The 21320-nt window shown below is 56.7% G+C and overlaps 1 protein-coding gene across 2 annotated transcripts in view; it reads left to right on the top strand.

Moving 5' to 3' along the window:
* The first annotated feature begins 1641 nt into the window (after positions 1-1641).
* LOC123346411 (H-2 class I histocompatibility antigen, Q9 alpha chain-like) overlaps positions 1642-21320 on the top strand; it is a 134783-nt gene continuing 115104 nt past the window's right edge. The window contains exons 1-4 of one of the 2 annotated variants that reach the window (XM_044983800.1): positions 1642-1728; positions 5677-5940; positions 10247-10522; positions 11544-12915. In XM_044983800.1, the coding sequence (XP_044839735.1) occupies positions 1668-1728; positions 5677-5940; positions 10247-10522; positions 11544-11923 (981 nt within the window). In that variant the 5' untranslated portion in view covers positions 1642-1667 and the 3' untranslated portion in view covers positions 11924-12915. Of the gene's footprint in view, positions 1729-5676; positions 5941-10246; positions 10523-11543; positions 12916-21320 lie in introns of those variants that run through there. The other variant, XM_044983799.1, reaches the window with a different exon arrangement.

Here is a 21320-nt window from a genome sequence, read left to right on the forward strand (position 1 = left end):
GGATTAGGGGGTCCCCAGGGAGGGGAGACCCTGAGAGTGAGGGGTTACTGCCAGGGGCTGCACCCCAGATAATGGGGCACTGGAGTCCAGGGAGGGCCATGGGGGGGGTGTGGGGAGCAGGGCAGTGGGACACCAGCCTGCAGAGGGTGCTCCAAGGCTGAAAAAAGCTAATTCCCAGGACACCAGCAGGAGGTGAGTCCCGCACACCTACGGGGGGGCTCCCCTTAGCCTGGCTCCCCAGCCCAGGAGAGACCGGCCCAGGGCAGGATCCGATCCCAACGCCCACAGTGACTGTGCTGCAGCCCGGGGCAAATGGCACACGGCCCAGAGCTGCTCCCACCCCCGCCAAACCCAAAATACTTCCCAGAAATGTCAACTGCCGAGTGCTTGTAAAGACAAAGAAAATACAGGGGTTGGGTCATTGTTGCCTGCCTGTGCTGAGAGCAGGGGCTGGGAGCTTGGACTCATGGGTTCTCTCCCTGGCTCTAGGAGGGGAGAGGGGGCTGGTGGGTTAGAGCAGGGGGGGCTGGGAGCCCGGACTCCTGGGTTCTCTCCCTGGCTCTGGAAGGGGAGTGGGGGCTCGTGGGTTTGAGCTGGGAGCCAGCAATCCTGGATTTTGTTCCCATTTTTGCTGTTGTCACACAGCAGATCAGTCCCTTTCCTCCCTGTGCCTCTCCCCACCCATGCAATGGGGCAGTGATGCTCTAGAGACACTGGGGATTGTTGTGTTGTCACTCACCACAAAGGGGGGCTGTGGTGGTTAATTCACTACATTAATAAAGTGCCTGAAGTTCCCAGCCTGACAGACCCGTTCTTGGGCTCCAGACCCAGGTACATGTAAGCTCTCCGGCCTGGGAGCTGCAGGTCAGATGAGATTAGCTAACGGTGCCGTCTGGCCTTAGAATAAATCTAAACACAAATCTCTAGAGGCGGCGCTGGTGATGGACAGAGAATTAATTTGTTGTTAGTTAATTGCTGTCCTGGTACCTGAAGCCCTGGGGCCAAGTTCTTGGCTGGGCCAAACTCCCACCCAGCAACTGTAGCGAGGCCGAGGCCGGGCCCTGGCGGTTCCCAGGCTGGTGCCAGTGTCGCCCTGCCAGGGCTGCCCCCTCTCGTGACTCTAGTGTGGGTCTCGCTATCACTGGTGTTTCCGTAAAGCCCCAGCTCCTGGAGTCATGTGAGCGGGGGACACTCTCGGCTGGTGTTAGTCAAAGGGACGTTTCTGCCCTTGTGGTTGTGGAGAAAAGTTTGAAGTTGTGACCCAAGAGCGCCCTGCAGGCAGGGAGGGGCAGAGGGTGGGCGGGGCCTGGGCGTGGTTCCGCCTGGGATTCACTGCCCAGGGGGCGGAGCCTCAAGGTGGGGGCGGAGCACTACCTGGGATGGACTGGCCAGTGGGCGGGGCCTCAGGGGTAGGGGCGGGGCGCTCCCCGGAATTCGCAGCCCAGGGGCGGGGCCTAGGGGTGGGGGCGGGGCTTTGCCCGGGGTTCCCCGCTGCGCTCATCCCTGCTGAGTTTCGCTTCGCCGGGTCCAACCTGCCCGGCCGGGTTCTGCCCAGCGACCGGTGACGCGACCGGGCCTGCGCGCGGCTATTGGCGGGGCCGGCGGGAGCCCAGGACGGGGGAAAGGGCCCGATTCCTGCGGGGCAGCGGGACACGGACCGGGCGGTGATGGAGCTGCTGGTCCTGCTGCTGCTGCTGGGGGCTGCGGCCAGCCCGGGGGGCGGCTCCGGTCAGTGCGGGGGGGTGGGGGGGTCAGCACCGCGGGGCTCTGCGGTCGGAGCGGGGTCGGGGTCTGTCCCGGATCCCCCGGCGGGGGCTGGTTCTCGGCCTGTGGCGGGTTCGCGCCCCCAGGCTCCTGGCCCCGCTGTGCCCGGCGCTGCGCATCCGATCCCCCGGCGCGGCGCGGGGGGCTCTGGGCGGGGGGGTCGGACCGGAGCGGGGGGCTCACAGGCGGGACGGGGGGGGTCGGTTCTGCTTTGTTGGGTCCCGGCCCCAGGGACCCTCCCGGCCCGATGGCGCCGATCGGTGACTAACAGGATTTGGGGTCTGGGGGGGGGGTCCCCGCTGCCCGCCCTGCCCCGGGGCTGTGGGGAGACCCCACCCCAGGCGCTGCCAGGCTGGGTCCTTCCCGGGGGGCGCGGAACGGGCTTTCCTCCCCCCCCCCCCAACATCCCTGTCTGCAGAGCCCAGGGGGTTAGTGACGGAGTAAATCTCCCCCCGCCCCGACCCCTGGGTTTAACCCGTGTCTAGACCTGAGCGGGGCTTGGCCCTGGCTAGGTGCAGCCGAGGCTGAGCTGGGTCCGCACCAGGCCAGCCGCCCCCAGGGCAGCGATGGGTCTGTAAGTGGGGATGTGTCTTTAGAGGTGTCGTCCTAGGGCGGGGATCTGTCACCACCCTGCCCCGCCTCTGGCCATGTGCCCAGGGCAGAGTTGAGGTGGGAGCCCCAGGATCTGTGCGTTGATCAGGGCTCAGTGTGGGGGCAAGCGCCCGTTGCAGAGCACAGACCAGCTGCTGCCTTTGTGCTGTTGGGATCTCCTGGGATTGCTGGGTGGGAGCTTCGGGATCCCCCCGGGGTGTGGGCAGAGGGGCGGGGGCACGTCCTGCTTTTCCTGGAATGGAAGTGGCTCTCCCATGGCCCGAGCTGACTTCAGTACCAGGCAAACTGGTTGAATAATAAAGAGCAATGTTGTCAGACACACAGAGGAACATAATTTGTTGAGGAAGAGTCAACATGGTTTTAGTAAAAGGAAATCCTGCCTCCCCAATCTACTCGAGTTCTTTGAGGGGGTCAACAAGCACGTGGACCAGTGGGATCATAGAATCTCAGGGTTGGAAGGGACCTCAGGAGGTATCTAGTCCAACCCCCTGCTCAAAGCAGGACCAACCCCAACTAAATCATCCCAGCCAGGGCTTTGTCAAGCCTGACCTTAAAAACCTCTAAGGAAGGAGATTCCACCACCTCCCTAGGGAACCCATTCCAGTGCTTCACCACCCTCCTAGTGAAAAAGTTTTTCCTAATGTCCAACCTAAACCTTCCCCTCTGCAACTTGAGACCATTGCTCCTTGTTCTGTCATCTTCTACCACTGAGAACAGTCTAGATCCATCCTCTTTGGAACCCCCTTTCAGGTAGTTGAAAGCAGCTATCAAATCCCCCCTCATCCTTCTCTTCTGCAGGCTAAACAATCCCAGTTCCCTCAGCCTCTCCTCATAAGTCATGTGCTCCAGCCCCCTAATAATTTTTGTTGCCCTCCGCTGGACTCGCTCCAATTTATCCACATCCTTCTTGTAGTGTGGGGCCCAAAACTGGACACAGTACTCCAGATGAGGCCTCACCAGTGCTGAATAGAGGGGAATGATCACGTCCCTCGATCTGCTGGAAATGCCCCTACTTATACACCCCAAAATGCCATTAGCCTTCTTGGCAACAAGGGCACACTGACTCATATTCAGCTTTTCATCCACCGTAACCCCTAGGTCCTTTTCTGCAGAACTGCTGCCCAGCCATTCGGTCCCTAGTCTGTAGCAGTGCATGGGATTCTTCCGTCCTAAGTGCAGGACTCTGCACTTGTCCTTGTTGAACCTCATCATATTTCTTTTGGCCCAATCCTCTAATTTGTCTAGGTCCCTCTGTATCCTATCCCGACCCTCCAGCGTATCAACCTCTCCTCCCAGTTTAGTGTCATCTGCAAACTTGCTAAGGATGCAGTCCACACCATTCTCCAGATCGTTAATGAAGATATTGAATAAAACCGGCCCCAGCACCGACCCTTGGGGCACTCCACTTGATACCGGCTGCCAACTAGACATGGAACCATTGATCACTACCCGTTGAGCCCGACCATCTAGACACTTTTCTATCCACCTTGCCGTCCATTCATCCAGCCCAGACTTCTTTAACTTGCTGGCAAGAATACTGTGGGAGACCGTATCAAAAACTTTGCTAAAGTCCAGAAATAGCACATCCACTGCTTTCCCCTCATCCACAGAGCCGGTTATCTCCTCATAGAAGGCAGTTAGGTTAGTCAGGCATGACTTGCCCTTGGTGAATCCATGCTGACTGTTCCTGATCACTTTCCCTCCTTTAAGTGGTTCAGGATTGATTTGGTGGATATAGTGGATCCGGTGGATATAGTGTACTTAGATTTTCAGAAAGCCTTTGCAAGGTCCCTCACCAAAGGCTCTTAAGCAAAGGAAGCTGCCAGGGGTAAGAGGGAAGGCGCTGTCATGGATCGGTAACTGGTTAAAGGATAGGAAACAAAGGGTAGGAATAGATGGTCAGTTCTCAGAATGGAGAGAGGTAAATAGTGGTGTCCCCCAGGGATCTATATGAGAACTAGTCCTATTCAACATGTTCATAAATGATGTTATTTACTCCTTCTCATAACATGAGAACTAGGGGTCACCCAATGAAATGAATAGGCAGCAGGTTTAAAACAAACACAAGGACGTATTTCTTCACACAATGCACAGCCAACCTGTGGAACTCCTTGCCAGCCAAGACCATAACCGGGTTCAAAAAAGAACTGATACGTTCATGGAGGACAGGTCCATCAATGGCTATTAGCCAGGCTGGGCAGGGATGGTGTCCCTGGCCTCTGTTTCCCAGAAGCTGGGAATGGGCAACAGGGGATGGGTCACTGGATGATTCCCTGTTCTGTTCACTCCCTCTGGGGCACCTGGCACTAGGCCAGAAATTCAGTCAGTGGAAGTCACATGATCCAACAGAATAAACATCTGCTCTAAAAATGAGAAGAAAAAAATAGAATTAAGAATTCAGGGAATCCCAGCAGCAGATAAGACAACGTAGGAAACTGCTCGGAGGCTCCATGCAATCAGATACAGCGATAAGGGATTCTTTGTTTCTGAGGGCATCTGTGTAAAATGTTTCACTGAATTAATTCTCAGGGATTATCTACACTGGCAAGTGAAAGTGCTCTAACTTGCTGGCTCAGGGGTGTGAAAAATCACACACACACACGCTCTCTCTCTCTCTCTCTCTCTCTCTCTGCAGCGAGTTTGAGAGCTTCAAAGTGCTCGTGTGGCTCGGCTCCCAGTGCTCAGAGCTAATCCCCTTGTAGCAGTGGATTACCAGGAGCGCTGGCACCCGCGGCAGTGCTTTGAACTTTGTGGTGCAGACAGAGGCTCAGTCAGTGAGATCAGACAGAGGAGCGGCAGTGGGATGGCTGTGGCTTTAGGAACCCAGCCCTCGGAAGCCGATGCCGAGAGGTGCTGGCTGTGAGAGGGGAAATAAAGCCCCTTTGCCCCCCACCATTTTTGCAAACACTGGTGTCAGTCCCACTGGGTAACTGCTGCCCACTCTGCCCCGGCCTGTGCTGGGTTTTGCCCCGTCACCCTCTGCCAGCGCCTCACCCTGAGCTGAACTGCTCCTCTCCCCCAGCCCTGCTTTTCCTTTAGCCCCTCTCCTAATCCTGCCTCCAGCTGCCTGACCCCCCTGACCAGGCAATTTCTGGCCCCCCCCGCTCCGATTCGCCCCCTTTTTAACCCCTGTAAATAGCAGTCAGCAGAATCCTAGGGCTGATAAGGGCAGGGCGAAGGGCAGTGGCTTCAGCAGATGTACTGAGCATGCTCAGTACCGTAAGTAGCCCATTCCTACGCGGAGCAATATAGTACACTGCACCAGCAGCTCTGACCCCCTTACCCCCCGTCTCCCCACAGGCCCGCACGTGCTGCGCTATTTCTACACCGGGGTGTCGGAGCCCGGCCCGGGGCTGCCCCAGTTCATCACGGTCGGGTACGTGGACGATCAGCTGTTCATGGACTACGACAGCGAGCGGCGGAGCGCGGAGCCACGCGCGGAGTGGATGGCGCGGAGCGAGGGGCCGCAGTACTGGCAGCGGGAGACCCAGAACTTGCAGGGCGAGCAGGCCACGTTCCCACCAAACCTGAACACCCTGCGCGGGCGCTACAACCAGAGTGGGGGTGAGTGGGGGCCGGTCACTGCCCTGGCCGGACACGGGGCTTGGGCTGAGTGGGGGTGGTATGAATGGGGGGGAGGGGACAGAGGGTGTCACAGCAGGGTGGGGCTGGGGGGTCGGTGTGAATTGGGAGGAGGGGACAGGGACTTACAGCAGGGTGGGGGATGGGGGTCGTGGGGTGGGGGAGCGGAGGAGGGGGATTCACACGGGGGGGGTTAGGGTCAGGCAGGTCGATGTGAACACAGAGCTCCCGTGAGGGTATGAATGGGGGGAGGGGATGGAGGCACCTGTGGGGGGGGATAGCATCGGGTTGGGGTCAGTGTGAACAAGGGCACCTGACAGGTGGGTGCTGGTGTGAATGGGGGGGGAGGGGACAGAGGAACCCTGGGGGGTGGCGACAAGGGGATCAGTGTGAACAGAGGCACCCGAGGGGCTGGAAGTGGGGGGCTGGTGTGAATGGGGGAGGGGACCGAGGGACCCTCACGGAGGGCAGTGTGAATTGGGGGAAAGAGACAGGACCCATGGGGGCACTTTCTCACGGGGTCACTGTGAACGTGGGGGGCAGAGGCACTCGTGGGGGGGGCTGCAGGCTGGGGGGTTCATGTGACAGAAAGTGTTTGACACCCTCCAGCGTGTGAATCTTTCTGTCCCCTCCCAAAACACCCGAGACGTCTGCTCCCAGCCCCACGTCCAGCCGCCTCTGCCCCCCAGGCCGGGTGTGGTAAGTTCCCAGGCAGAGCCACACAGGTGTGAGGGCCAGAAGGTCCCACTGGACCCGGCTAGTCCAGCCTCCTGGTCACCCCAGCCAGAAAATCCCACGTGCGGATCCTGCATGCGGGGGCTTGTTCCTCCCTGCTGGGACAGCGCCACTGTCGGACCCCCAGCGTGTGGGGGAGCTGGGGCAGGGTCTGAGCCGTCTGGTCTCCAGTCACAGACACCGCGGGATGGGGGATCCCAGTATCGACAGCCCACGGCCGGGCACTGGGACAGTTTGTACAGGGGAGGCTGAGAGCCATTGAACCAAACTGTGACCCCTGGGTACGGTGGGATCCACTTCAAGCCAGGGGGTGCGGCAGCCCCCCCAGCACCCCTAGTTCCAGCTGCTGTTCCCCAAGTGTTCAGAAATCACGAGTCCGGCTCCAGAAATCCTGAGTTTGGCTCAAATATCAGAGTTTTGTGGTGATTCTATTGGCGGTTACAGCAGAGCCCCGTGTATCCGATCTTAGCTGGGAACTGGAGCGAGATCAGAGCATCAGAAATCGGGATAACGGGGAAATGCAGTGCGGCAGGGCCAGCTAGCAGCCACGGGAGAGAGCTCCCGCTCCTGGCCCTGGACTCCTGGGTGTCCGGTTAATGCAGAGAGCTGCTAATGGTGGGTCGGATAAACGGGGTTCTGCTGTCTCTTTATTTGCCTCTGGTTTGTGCCTTTAGGGGTCAAATTTCCAGGCTTTTCTCTGCCGCCAGGAGGGCTAGAACTTACGGCTGTAAGGAAGAGCTGAGATTCCCCCTAATCCCAGGACTCCAGGCGCTGGGGCTTCACCAGGCCCACCCAGTGTCCTGAGAGGCACAGTACAGTCAGGCGAGCGGCAGCCCTGCGTTCACCCAGCCCTGGGGAGAAGCCGCTCAGCAGGGAGCCTCCCTAGGAGGAGTTTTGTCTTGTCTCCAGTCTGAGTTTATCGAGGGTCGGTTCCTCTCCCCTGCTCAGAACCAGGGTCTGACATCGACTCGGGCTGGCGGGTCGGAGAATCAGCCCCTGTGACGTGCAGAGACTCCCCGGCTGTCTGACTGCTGGCAGCACAAACCCCAGCACGTGTCCCCCCGGGTGAGGCAGGTTGCCCTGCACGCTATCGATAGAGGGGCAAAGAGCCGTTCTCCTGCTGGGTCCCTGGGGGGGCTGTAGCCCCTGGCCTGGCCCCGGGATTGTGCTGTCGCACGTTGTGATCCGTAAGCGTTCAGTGCCGGGCGCTGCTGACTGTCCCTGGGGGGGGGTGTCTCTGCTGCGCTTCTCCCCCCTGTGTCTGCCCTGCCCGTCCTGAGCAGGGACTGTCACTGCCCGGTCCCGTGACTCCCCGTGTCCGGGATACCGGCCTGTGGCACCGGCCCCACCCGGGAGTGTCCCCAGCCCCTCCTGGTACCCGCCCCCCCAGCACTGAGAGAGCAGCAATGAGAGCTAATCCCCACCCTGTCCCTGGCACCGGGGTCCGTGACTAGCGACAGGGCGGAGGGTTGCCCAGTGTCTGCCCCCTTAGCGCTCCCTCTCTGGGGCTGGTTTAACCCCCCCCCCCCAACAGTCTGGCCCCTTGGTCCCTGCTGGGAGACTGTGCAGCCTGGCCTGCTCCTACGGGCACCGGCCTTCCCGGTGCTGAGAGAGGGGCTCTGCTGCCCCCCCCCCCCGAGCCCTGCGCTGGGGGGCTGCTCCTCTGTCCTGCCAGCCCCTCCCCGCCACTGCCCTGCCCCTCCTCCCCAGCCACTTCCCTGCCCCCCCTGCACTGACCCCTCCCTCCCCAGCCACTGCCCTGCCCCCCTCCTGCCCCTCTCCCCCTGTACTAACCCCCCTCCCCAGCCACTGCCCTGCCCCCCTCCTGCCCCTCTCCCCCTGTACTAACCCCCCTCCCCAGCCACTGCCCTGCCCCCCTCCTGCCCCTCTCCCCCTGTACTGACCCCCCTCCCCAGCCACTGCCCTGCCCCCCTCCTGCCCCTCTCCCCCTGTACTGACCCCTCCCTCCCCAGCCACTGCCCTGCCCCTCTCCCCCTGTACTGACCCCTCCCCCATCGCAGTCAGGACGTGGGACACCAGCCTGAGTCCTGCACCGTGGCAATGTTACTGGCGGCTCCTGGTGGCTCAGGACCGGAGCTGCTGCTGCTCCCGCTTTCCCACCAGCAGGGGGCGCTGCTCAGCCCAGGCTCCCGGCTGTGTCTGTGCCAAACAACTCACAATTCTGCACACAACTTGGCCTATTTTTTGTCACAGTAACACAATACAATCCTTCCAGTTTCCATTTTTTTTTTATTTAGTTCAAAATACCTGTCACTGGTACGTCTCCAACAGGACAGACAAGAGATTCAGGAAACATTTTTTTAACACCTAGATTCCTTGCTAGGCCTATCGATACAGAGGCAGAAATGGGGGAGAGGGAAGTAGTTGCTGGGCAGGAGCCGGAGAGTGAACCTGGAGAGTTGGTGGGGGTGGCTGGGAGACGTGTGGAACAGGTTGTTTTGGGGGAGGGGAGGGATTGTTAGGGAGCTGGGGAGCCTCCCCCCTGCAGATCCTGGCTGACCCCAGCCTCTCCCATTCAGCGCCAAGGCACAGCTGTCACGGAGTCCCCGGGCGCTGCTCTGGAGCTGCTCCCCACCGAGCCAGGCAGGACTCTGGGTCTCTCCTTGGAGCATTCAGCATCCTCTGCCCCTCCGTGCGCTTCCCCCAGCGAGTCGCCCCGGTGGGGTCCTGGGGAAGCCACAGGGTCCTGCCCCCCCACTCCGCAGTCAGACGTGACTCTCAGCCAGCTGGGGACACAGAAGGTTTATTCGATGACAGGAACAGGGTCTAACACAGAGCTTGTAGGGACAGAGAACCGGACCCCTTGGCCGGGTCCATTCTGGTGTGAATGGGGGGGAGTGAGCCAGACCCCCACATCTCCCCTCACTCCCCGTCCTCCGGCCCCTCCTCTCTGGCCTTTGTCTCGTTCCCGGGCAAGGAGGTCACCTGATCTTTGCTCTCTCCCACCTTTAGGTGTCCCCGGCTGGGCTCCTCCTGTCACTGGAGAACATGCAGCCCCTCTGGTTCTGTGTGTGTGTGGTGGTGGGGGGTGTCGGTGTGAAGGGGGGGGCAGAGGGACCCTGTGTGGTTGCTCCAGCCAGAGCACGGTTAAGGGTGGGGGCCCTGTTCCCTCTCTTCTGGCAGGGCAGGTCCCATCACAACCCCTCTGGCTGCAGCCCTGACTCTGTCAGGGGCTCCCTCCAGAGAGCAGGGGCTGGGCTGGGGATGGGGGGACTGGCCCCCAGAACAGGTGGGGCACTGGGCTGGTCAGAGGGGCAGTGACCGCAGTGTGAGGGGACAAGGGATGGGAGCAATGCCGGGGGTGGGGTCTTTCCCCTGCCACAGCCGGAGGGCCCCCCCCCCGCACTGGGAAACCCACCTGCCCCCAGGGGGTACATGTGGGGCTCTGTGAGGCTGGTGGGCACAGGGCCGAGGGGACCCCAGGCTGCAGACAGCTCGCAGCACAGGGGCCTGGGGGGGTTAGAGAATCTCCAGCTGCTCCCTGTGGCTCAAACCTTGACCCAGCCCTGGGCCCCGGCTCCGTGTGTTTCAGGATTTCACACTCTCCAAGTGATGTACGGCTGTGAGCGCCGGGAGGACGGCTCCACCGGGGGGTTTTTTCAGTATGGCTACGATGGGCGAGACTATATCAGCTTCGATAAGGACCACGAGACCTGGGTGGCGGCAGATGACGCAGCTCAGGTCAGCAAACGGAAATGGGAGGCTGACAGGAGCATGGCTCAGAGATACAGAATCTACCTGGAGCAGGAGTGCATCGAGTGGCTGGGGAAGTACGTGGAGTACGGGAAGGAGACGCTGCAGAGGAGAGGTGAGGGGGCACGTCGGACCCCGTGGGGGGGGGGTCACTGAACGGGGTGTATCCCCACTGCAGAGATCGCCCACCCACGTCCATCATGCTGAGCATTGTCCCTGGCAGCAGGGCCGTCCCTAGCTATCCTGGGGCCCTACGCAGCCCCCTCCCCCCCACAGGGAGGGGCAGTCCTCCGCAGGAAGGGGGGGGGCTGGCTTGGGGGGGACGGGGGAACCACCCCCCAGCACTCACCAGCGGCGCGGCTGGGGCCTGGTCCCTGCACTTCCCGCCACTGGTGAGTGTAGGTCCGACCGTCCGGCCTTGCCGCAGTTCTCGGGGAGTGGGGCGGGAAGAGGTGGGACTGGGGAGGAGCAGAGCCGGGGGAGGGGGCTTTGGGGGTGGGGGTGGGCCTGCGGCAGAGCAGGGGTGGGAGGAGGTGGGACTGGGGAGGGGCAGAGCAGGGGGGGGCTTTGGGGGGGTGGGGCTACGGCAGAGCAGGGGTGGGAGGAGGAGGGGCAGAGGCTGGAGCAGCACCGGGCAGGGCACCAGAAAATGTGGTGCCCCAAGTTCCCGGGTGCCCTACACAGCTGTGTCCTGTGTGTGCGGTGGGGCCGGCCCTGCCTGGCAGGGGGTTTCTGTTCCCCCATCAGGTGAGGCCCCAGCATTGCTGCAGGATCCCGCCCTGCTCAGATCCCCCAGCCGAGCAGAGCCCCTCGGGGTGCCTGTGCCGTGGTCGTGTGTAGAGTGCGGCTGCACCAGGTCCCGTCCCTCTGGCCAGGGACGGGGCAGAGCTGTCCCCTGCGGTGCATTGTCAGGGCCAGGGCTCTGCTGGCTGCGGCTGGAAGGGAGAGCAGTGTGTGCTCACTGGGCTGACAGAGGTGTGTGTTTTGGGGGGGACGGGGGACTCAGCTGCCAGGTTTCCCAGTGCAGGGGGCTGAGCCGGTGCTTCCCATGGGGGTTGCAGACCCCTCGGTTGCTGCAGCAGTGCAGGCTCCAGCTCAGGGCGTTCCCTCTAACTCTGTCTCTCCTTCCCTGCCAGAGCCACCACAGATGAACGTGAGCGACCAGCCGAGCCGGAACGGGCTCACCACCCTCTCCTGCTGCGTCCACGGCTTCTACCCGCGGAACGTGGCCGTCGTGTGGCTGAAGAAGGGGGTGGCCGTGCCGCAGGAGACAAACCGTGGGGACGTGCTTCCCAGTGGGGACGGGACCTACCAGACCCGGGCCACCATCGAGATCGACCCCAGCAGAGAGACCGATTATACCTGCAGGGTGGAGCACCCCAGCATGGCGGAGGATCTGAGAGTGCCCTGGGGCAAGGGGGGGATTGACTCTGGGGTGGGCAGAAGAAGTTTTTGGGAGGGTTATGAAATGTTTTTTTTCTTAATTACTATTATTATTAAGACTTTATTAATATGACTTTATTTTGTATCAAATGAACTAACAGAACTTCATGAGTAAAGTTTTATGAATGAAACAGCGTTCATTCATAAAACCGGCTCTCGCAATAACCCGCTAAATGGCAATAAAGCCGCTCGTTAAGTCCCCGCAGTTTGCGCTTATTGAGAAAGTCCACAGCTGTTCGGTTCAATTACCGTCCGCTTGTTAGAGCCGCAGCTGTTCGGCGGCTGCTCCTGCAGTTTCAGTCCAATCGCTGCTTGGATCGCTGGCCCTTGCTGTGTGGGTCACGGTTTTAACATTGTTACCCCTGTTCACTGTTTGCCTCCCAACACTGTAAATTGTTCATGACACTTGTTTTGATCAGACTCCATATTGTAACGAACTCCGTTTTGAAATGCTCACTCCACTTTGCAAACCCTGCTGCCCCCTGAGTAACTCAGCTCAGGTGTGTGAGTGAGGGACGCAGGGATGATGGAATCAGCCTCCAGCCGCAGCCTGGCCTGACCAGGGGAATCGCAAACACCAGTGGCTGGAGATGCAGACAACAGCCCTGCCCAAGTGAGAAGAGTCACCCCAAAGCAAAGAACAAAGGTGCAATAGGAGGAAGATCAAAGCCAGGTCCCAGGCTGAAAGTCGCCTGCAATGGACGGGTGATCGGTCACACCGAGCCCAGAGGCAGCGGGACACAGCAAGACCCAGAGACTCTTGTTCAGACTAAAGCCTATGAAAAGGCTGGGTGAGATGGGAGACTTTGGGTAATGTTCTGCTGCCAACATCAAAGGGCGTCGCTGCACGGCCGACGGAGACCCAGCTCCTCGTGCTCGGCTCTCCTGGCCATGAGCTGCGAATTCAAGCCAAGGACTCGAGCTACGTTCAGGACTGGTAACTACACAGCAGCTGCAGAACATTTGGGGTGTGTGTTAATACCTAATACGTATATACACACAATCAGTGTTAGATCAAATTGTGTTTTCATAATAAACGTGGCATCTTACCTTGTCCCCTGAAAAGATCCTGTGTAGTTTTATCAGCATAACATTTCTGGTGGAGAATGCGTTAGGAGGAGCAAGCATAGTATCCATGATTCTTATAAACACTGGTGTGCACCCCGCCAGCTTTAGTGAGCCTGGCACTATAGGAAAACGATTGGAAACTTTCAATTGATTAACCACATAAACTCTGAAGGAAATAGGAGTTTAGGTTTGGATATTATCACAACAGTGAAATTGCTCTTCTAGGAGTGAGGAGTTTATAGTGATGGATATTTATCAACTCGGTTTTGTGTTGTGGTGGGTTGTTGCTCACTATTGTGGGGGAAAATGTTTAAGAAAACACAGGCTGAAGATATCCTTAGAGAAAACCAGAGAACACTGCCTTTTGTACAGGAACCCACACCCTTGGAACAAGTATTCCGGAGGCCGTGGACTGAAGGGGGGCTGGGAGAGGAATGTACCATTTCAGACTTGGAGGATAGGCCTGCACGGTATATAATCCTGTACACACCTGCTGCGACTAACAGGGATTCAGCAGCAGTCTGGCTTTAGTGGGACACATGCAGGGACTTGTACTCCCGCTTGGCATCCTGCCGAGAGGAGATGCCTCCCTGCATGAAAAACTCACTCATATGGAGAAAGAGGCAGAAAGATGGAAAGTGATAGTTACAGGGGTGCAAAGCCAGCTAGACCCCCTCAGGAGATCAGACAAAAAGAAAAAAGAGGAACAAGTTGAGGGCGAAAAGGAAAACAGAAAAGGAAAATCCGGTGTTGCAGGGCACGATAAAGAAATTAACCCTAGAACGAGGTAGAGCTTTTCCCGCTAATCACAGCCGATGCAAATTGCTTATCAAGCACCTTAAACAGAGGCTTGGATTCGCGAACCCCCAGACAGCAGTGGTGACGGCAGGAGAGTGGGACTTTGATCCCCAAAGTGATGATGCCCCTGGGTGGGAGGCTGCCCCGTGGGAATGTAGCGAGGTCAGGGAAAGAGAGATACGGGGCAGCAATTCTGAGCCCCAGGGCCGGTTGCAGCCATTACCAGAGTTCCCGTAACAGGAACAGACACAGCTGCAGGGACGAGCACAGCCGCTACAACTGTCCCTGTGTCAGCAGCAGATCTCCAAGCGATGGCAAAAATGCTGGGACCCCTTAGCCGGGAACATTTCCCACAATGGACTCTGCGTGCGCTACAATGGGCAAGCAGATAAAATGTCTCAGTCCCGGAGGTTAAACGCCTCATGACAGCCGGTGCGGCCCCAGAATGACAGGGAGTCACTGATCGAGATAAGAGAAAACAGGGAAAATGACTCATACCCGTTTGCGAGTCTAGGGGAACAAATGGGTCACCCCCATCTCATGCTACAGGCAGCCAGCGTGATGCAGGAACCTAGTGAAGACCCCGAAGGTGCCCATCCTGCTGGGGACGAATGCAGGTCATGGCAGGCATCACCCGCCCTGAAAACGCACAAGGAGCCCCCGCAGATAACCCTGACGCTGTCGCATACGGCACAAATGCCTTAAGGGACCGTGCTGCAGCTCTTCTCCCTTACGATGCCAATAAACTCAGCGTGTGGGCGCCTGAGCAGCCTGCTAGCACGACCGAGATCTGATCGCACAGATGATTCTGGCCCCACACGCCAAATAAAATAAGGAAAGAGCTCCCTTCGTGGCTGCGCTTCAGCAAATAACTCTTAAATGAGAGCAGCAGTATGAGAACGGGGCTCCTGAGGTCGCTACGAGGGATGGGGGAATTATAAGCAATGGGGGCATTATTCATGCTCAGACCCCTGAGCTTCTCAAAAGAACCCCAATGGGTCCCAGCGACATGAAGGTGAGGGACAGAATTCCTATGACTCCCAGATCCGCCGATTGACTTGGTGGGCGGTAATGCAACAGGGGGGTGATTGGGAGCACTGGGGTGGAGCCACAACCTGAGATGTTGTCCAGGAAGCCCTGAAAACACAAGAGAATCAGGGGTGTGTAACAAGTGCCCCCCCCCCCGCAATCGGAACTAGGGGGCCTGCTGGACATGAGCACCCCACAGAATATAGGAGCACAGTAATGGGGCTCATCGGTAACGTGTCATGGGATTGTGGAGGGCGACTACATTTCTGTCCAGCAGGAGAATCACGCTCCTATGCCGGCTTTCATTGATCCCAGAGCCGCTGTCTCTTTGATTAAACCCACTCCACCAGCCGGGGAGAAAGTGAAGCAGGGGGGAGGGATAGCTCAGTGGTTTGAGCATTGGCCTGCTAAACCCGGGGTTGTGAGTTCAATCCTTGAGGAGGCCACTTAGGGATCGGGGGAAAAAATTGGTCCTGCTAGTGAAGGCAGGGGGCTGGACTCGATGACCTTTCAAGGTCCCTTCCAGTTCTAGGAAATTGGTATATCTCCAATTATTACTTTGAAATCTTTTCAAGGAAAGCCAAGAACGGGCTGGGAATGGGCACAGGTCCCATTTTCAGTACAAGGCTTTGAAACAAAGGCCTGGTCTACACTAAGAAGGGGGGTCGAACTAGGGTATGCAAATTCAGCTATGTGAATAGCGTAGCTGAATTCGAAGTACCCTAGTTCGACCTACTCACCCGTCCAGACGCGGCGGGGTTGAACTCCGCGGCTCCCCCATCAACTCCACCACCGCCATTTGCAGTGGTGAAGTACCGGAGTCGACCGCGGCGCTTCCGGAGTTCGAACTATCGCATCTAGATGAGACACGATAGTTCGAACTCCGAGAAGTCGAACTCACCGTGTCGACGGGGAAGGTAAGTGTAAACGTACCCAAAAGGGAACTTAATTCAGACCCCTGACATGACTGAGGAAGTTATTGTAGGAGCAGATTGGCTGTATCATCATCATCGATTTACCTGGGGGCATATTATGGAAACTAGAAATCCCCTGTGACTGCTCTGAACAGGGGAAGCAGGATATTATTGTGACCAAAGGGGGAGGTTAACTTGTTGCTGCTCTCGCTACAGAGCAAGACGAGGAGTGGCCTCAAAATGCCCCATGGTCTGGACGCACAGAAAACCAGACTGTGGACAGATCAATGCCTGTGTTAAAATCGTAGGGAATTAGTACCCCTCAGAAACAATATCCCTCCCCAAAGGAAGCAGAACCCAACTGATATGATGGGAAACTTAAATGGGTCCCTGTATCCCAGATCAAACTGTTTTCTTAACAGCATGTGCTTCATCCCTTTTAGGTGTCACTGTCGTCGGATCCTGTATAAGGAATCTGAAGCTCTTCAGCTGATTGTCTCCAACTGGAATATTGGGATCAAACTAATTAACAATTTATTTCCCTCTCACAACCCGCGGAAGCGTTTTCAGGGGAGCACCGGGGGAAGGTGACTGAAGGACATAACAAAGATGTTACAGTTTTGGGGATTCCTGGCACAATTATTCACCTTGGGAACATCCAATGTGCATTGGGGGATCCAGTGGTTTAATTTCAGCTCTTGGAACCAGATCCAGATGTCACCAGTATCTAACTGTACCTTACATGGGCCCTTTGAGTTACTCACACTACATGTCTGGTAACCATCACACCCAATGGCCATCACTGTATGTTCGAGGTTAGCTCACCTACCCAGCCTATGTTAGATTACAATCTTCATTGTCACCCCGTCCTTCCTGGATACTGTGACGGGGTCGGCTTACCCCGCACGAGCCAGACAGGGTAAAGCCCCAGGTATTGACAGAGGAAGTCCCGCCTCCCTGGCAAGACTGGGCATGCTCCGAGTGCTCTAGCAGTATAAAGGGAGGGAGCCCAGCTCATTCTGGGCTGGAGGCCGCAGGGGAAGGACCTGCCTGGGGAGGGCCAGCCACAGCCTCTGACTGCACCGGGAATCGAAGCCGGCCACGGCCCGCCTGCACCCCGGCGGCTGGAGGAAACCTTGGAGACGACTGGCCCTGCCGAACGCAGAGGACCCGAGGTCTCATGGGAAACCCCAGCACAGACTCAGGTAGGAAGTGACCCAGGGAGGGTGTCGGAGTGGTACCTCCTGCCTGGGGAAACTCAGCGTGTTTCAGCAGGACCCCCCGCTGAGTCAGTGACAAGCCGCTACGCCACTGTTAGGGCCCTGGGTTGGGGCCCGGTGGAGTCGGGTGGGCCTGGGCCCCCCTACCAGGGCAGCCACACCCCATAAGGGGCGCCCCAATGCTATAAACTCTGGCTGCTAGGCCCCACCGCCCTGCGTCAAAGGGCAGCTATATGGACTCGGGCCGGTAGGCCACCCTGCCCTGACCCTAGGGGCGGGGACCATCACAGATACCAGACACGTCCACCCTTTGAACCAGGACCCTGAGACAGAGACCCGGACAATAGCAGTCTGCGTAAATGGAACTAAATGGGTAGGAAAGGCAGCAGCGCTGCTTTCAAATGGTCCATGACCCATAAAAGTACCTCGTCCTCATTTGCTTAAGATGCAGCCTCCCAAAGAAGCACCACTAATCGTAACCCTACACAGGTCAATAAACTGGAGCAGGAATAATTTGACTTTCACTCGGCCGGAATGTGCACAATGTAGTGCCCCCTGTTTGAAACATGGTTCAGATCCTTACAGCCAGAACATCCCTTCCTTTGTCAGCGACGAGATTGTCACGGCGTCCCCGGGCGCTGCTCTGGAGCTGCTCCCCACCAAGCCAGGCAGGACCCTGGGGAGCCTCCTCTCCCTCGGAGCAGCCTGTCTGCAGGGCAAGAAGCTCCCACGGCTTCACCTCCTGGGTCTCTCCTTGGAGCATTCAGCATCCTCTGCCCCCCGTGCACTTCCCACAGCGAGTCCGCCCAGGCGGGGTCCTGGGGGGGCCACAGGGTCCTGCCCCCCCCCCTGCGCAGTCAGACGTGATTCTCAGCCGGCCAGTAACACAGAGGTTTATTCGATGACAGGAACAGGGGCTAAAACAGAGCTTGTAGGTACCACGAACCGGACCCCTCGGCCAGGTCCATTCTGGGGGGCAGTGAGCCAGACCCCCACGTGTGCACTTCACTCCTCGTCTCCAGCCAGCTCCAGACTGAAACCTCCTCCAGCCCCTCCTCCTCTGCTCAGCTCCTTTCCCGGGCCAGGAGGTCACCTGATCTCTTTGTTCACCTTTAGCATCCCCTTGCGGGGGGGGGGGGGGCAGGGCCCTGGCCATTTGTTGCTAGGAGACAGATTGACAGCCATGTATGCACACTGGAGACTTAAGAAATGCATAGGGGAAACTGAGGCAGCCACACAGTATTCAGAGGAAACATTAAGAACAGTCCCACTTCGTCCCAGAGGTATAACATACTTTATTAGGAGACAGGAACAGAAACAGGAATTCTAATTTCAGTAGACGCAGAAGCATTGAAAAACTGGCCATCAATTTAGACTTGAAATTAGACGAAGGTTTGTAACCATCACAGGAATGAAGTTCTGGAACAGCCTCCCAAGGGGAGCAGTGGGGGCAAAAGACATATCTGGCTTCAAGACTAAGCTTGATAAGTTTATGGAGGGGATGGTATGATGCAATAGCCTAATTTTGGCAATTTAGCAATTGATCATTGGTTATCAGCAGGTAAGTATGCCCAGTGGTCTGTGATGGGATGTTAGATGGGATGGGATCTGAGTTACTTCAGAGAATTCTTTCCTGGGTGCTGGCTGGTGAGTCTTGCCCACATGCTCGGGGTTTAGCTGATGCCATATTTGGGGTCAGGAAGGAATTTTCCTCCAGGGCAGATTGGCAGAGGCCCTGGAGGTTTTTCGCCTTCCTTTGCAGCATGGGACAGGGGTCACTTGCTGGAGAATTCACTGCACCTTGAGGTCTTTAAACCACGATTTGAGGACTTTAATAATTCAGACATAGGCCAGGGGTTTGTTCCAGGAGTGGATGGGTGGTATTCTGTGGCCTGCGTTGTGCAGGGGGTCAGACTAGATGATCATAATGGTCCCTTCTGACCTTAGAGTCTAGGAGTCTATGAAAAATAAGGCCAGGGTGGTAGACGCTTTGCATCACACTATTGTACGGGGGCCAGAGCCCCAGATCGCTGAATTGGTACAAACTGGGGTAGATACAGTGAATGTGCAATGGCAGACGTGGGAACATGTTAACCAGGGATTCTGGGCTCAATACGCCACCCTGAGGGACATAGCAAACAAAAGGCCGTTAGCCCCGTGGTGCTCTGAACAATCATGCGCTATCATGCTGCCAGAAAGGGAGAGGGATTGGGAACCAGCTAAAGATCTGACAGTCTTAACTCCTCTGCTGACAAACCATGAAAAGAACCTTTTCCTTCGCTGTGTTTCTGGATGGTACAAGGCCCTGGAATCGAATGGATGCACATCGACCCTTGCCGTGCCCATCACTATACAAGTAATTCGGGTCCCGCCGCACGAGCATAGTGTCACCCTGTGGCCATTCATGGCCCTGCCAGTTCTCCGGGGCAGACATCCCTGGGCTCCTCGGGTGGTGGGAACATATTTCAGCGAACAAGGGAAATCATAGCCCATCGCTTGTGTTCAAGGCGGGTTGCACAATGATGGGTATGTCGTACGTTACCGAAATTAGAAGAGCCCTGGCTCCTTACAACAGACAAGCCTGGCACCCTGTTACTGGGCTGAACTCGATCACAGTACCACAAAAGGCTTCATTCATAAAACCAGCGATCGCAATAACCGGCTCAATGGCAATAAAGCCGCTCGTTAAGTCCCTGCAGTTCGCGCTTATTGAAACATTGTTACCCCTGTTCACTGTTTGCCTCCCAATGCTGTAAATTGTTCATGACACTTGTTTTGATCAGACTCCATATTGTAACGAACTCCGTTTTGAAATGCTCACTCCACTTTGCAAACCCTGCTGTCCCCTCAGTAACTCAGCTCAGGTGTGTGAGTGAGGGACGCAGGGATGATGGAATCAGCCTCCAGCCGCAGCCTGGCCTGACCAGGGGAAGCGCAAACACCAGTGCCTGAAGATGCAGACAACAGCCCTGCCCAAGTGAGAAGAGTCACCCCAAAGCAAAGAACAAAGGTGCAATAGAAGGAAGATCAAAGCCAGGTCCCAGGCTGAAAGTCGCCTGCAATGGACGGGTGATCGGTCACACCGAGCCCAGAGGCAGCGGGACACAGCAAGACCCAGAGACTCTTGTTCAGACTAAAGCCTATGAAAAGGATGGGTGAGATGGGAGACTTTGGGCAACGTTCTGCTGCCAACATCAAAGGGCGTCGCTGCGCGGCTGTGACGTTATGACTGTGATATAATATCTCATTGAAAGGGGAAAGGGCCAGAAAGAGTTAATTAACTCACAGACTGACCTGACCCATGGGTGAACCTTAAGGACTGGGTAGGAAGATATGTAAATGACTAGAGCTTTGAAATGCAAGTCTGCATTGTTAGAGGTAGTAGGGGAGATGTTTGCTCAGGTCTTGTGATGACAGCAAACAAGTCTTGTCTATTGCTATAGTTTTAATTCAAAGATCAAAAAAAAAAGGAATATTAACATTTATAATGATACTTGAGTAAAATAGTATTATTGTCTCTGTGTCTCTTTGAAGGTTGTGCTAACCTGTATCTGAACTGTTTAATGGGTAAATTACTCTGTGCTAATTGCCAGGATGTTTGGGAGAAGGAGTTAAGCCTATTGTTTTCTCAGGCCGAAAGGCTGCTGGAAATGTATAAGAAGCCTGGGACACGATCCTTCTTCATCTCAGATCTGCTTTGGGTTTCAAGAGGGGGAAACCTTAAGCCATAAGGATTGAGATCACCAGTCATTGACTGGAGCCACCCTGAATATGGAACTTGGACTATAACCTCTGGACTATTTCTAAAAGGACTTTTGGCAACTACAAGCTCATCTCTACTGTGTATCTGAACCTCAAGAATTGAATTCAAGACTGTCTGTAGATTAATCTTTTAACCAACACTCTCTATCTTTTCTTTTTTAATAAATTTTAGCTTAGTTAATAAGAATTGGCTATAGCGTGTATTTTGGGTAAAATCTAAGTTATAATTGGACCTGGGTATGTGGCTGATCCTTTGGGATTGGAAGAACCCTTTCTTTTATATGATGAAGTAAGATTCTTAGGAATCATCATCATATCTGACAGGTGTGTCTGGACGGAGGCCTGAGGCTGGGCACTTTAAGGGAACTGCGTGGTTTGGACTTCTAAGTGACCAGTGAGGTGCTGTAGAAGCTGTTTTGTGCTGGTTGGTAAATCTAAGTATTGGAATAACCACCAGCATTTGGGGTTTGTCTGCCCTGTTCTGTTTGCAGTTCACCCTGATTGAGTGACCTCAGCTGGCTCCCACGGGCAGCACCGTCACAGCGGCCGACGGAGACCCAGCTCCTCGTGCTCGGCTCTCCTGGCCAGTTACCACCACGAGCTGCAAAATCAAGCCAAGGACTCAAGCTACGTTCAGGACTGGTAACTACACAGCAGCTGCAGAACATTGTGCGTGCGT

Source organism: Mauremys mutica, chromosome 12, assembly GCF_020497125.1.
Source record: "Mauremys mutica isolate MM-2020 ecotype Southern chromosome 12, ASM2049712v1, whole genome shotgun sequence".
Classification (NCBI taxonomy): domain Eukaryota; kingdom Metazoa; phylum Chordata; order Testudines; family Geoemydidae; genus Mauremys; species Mauremys mutica.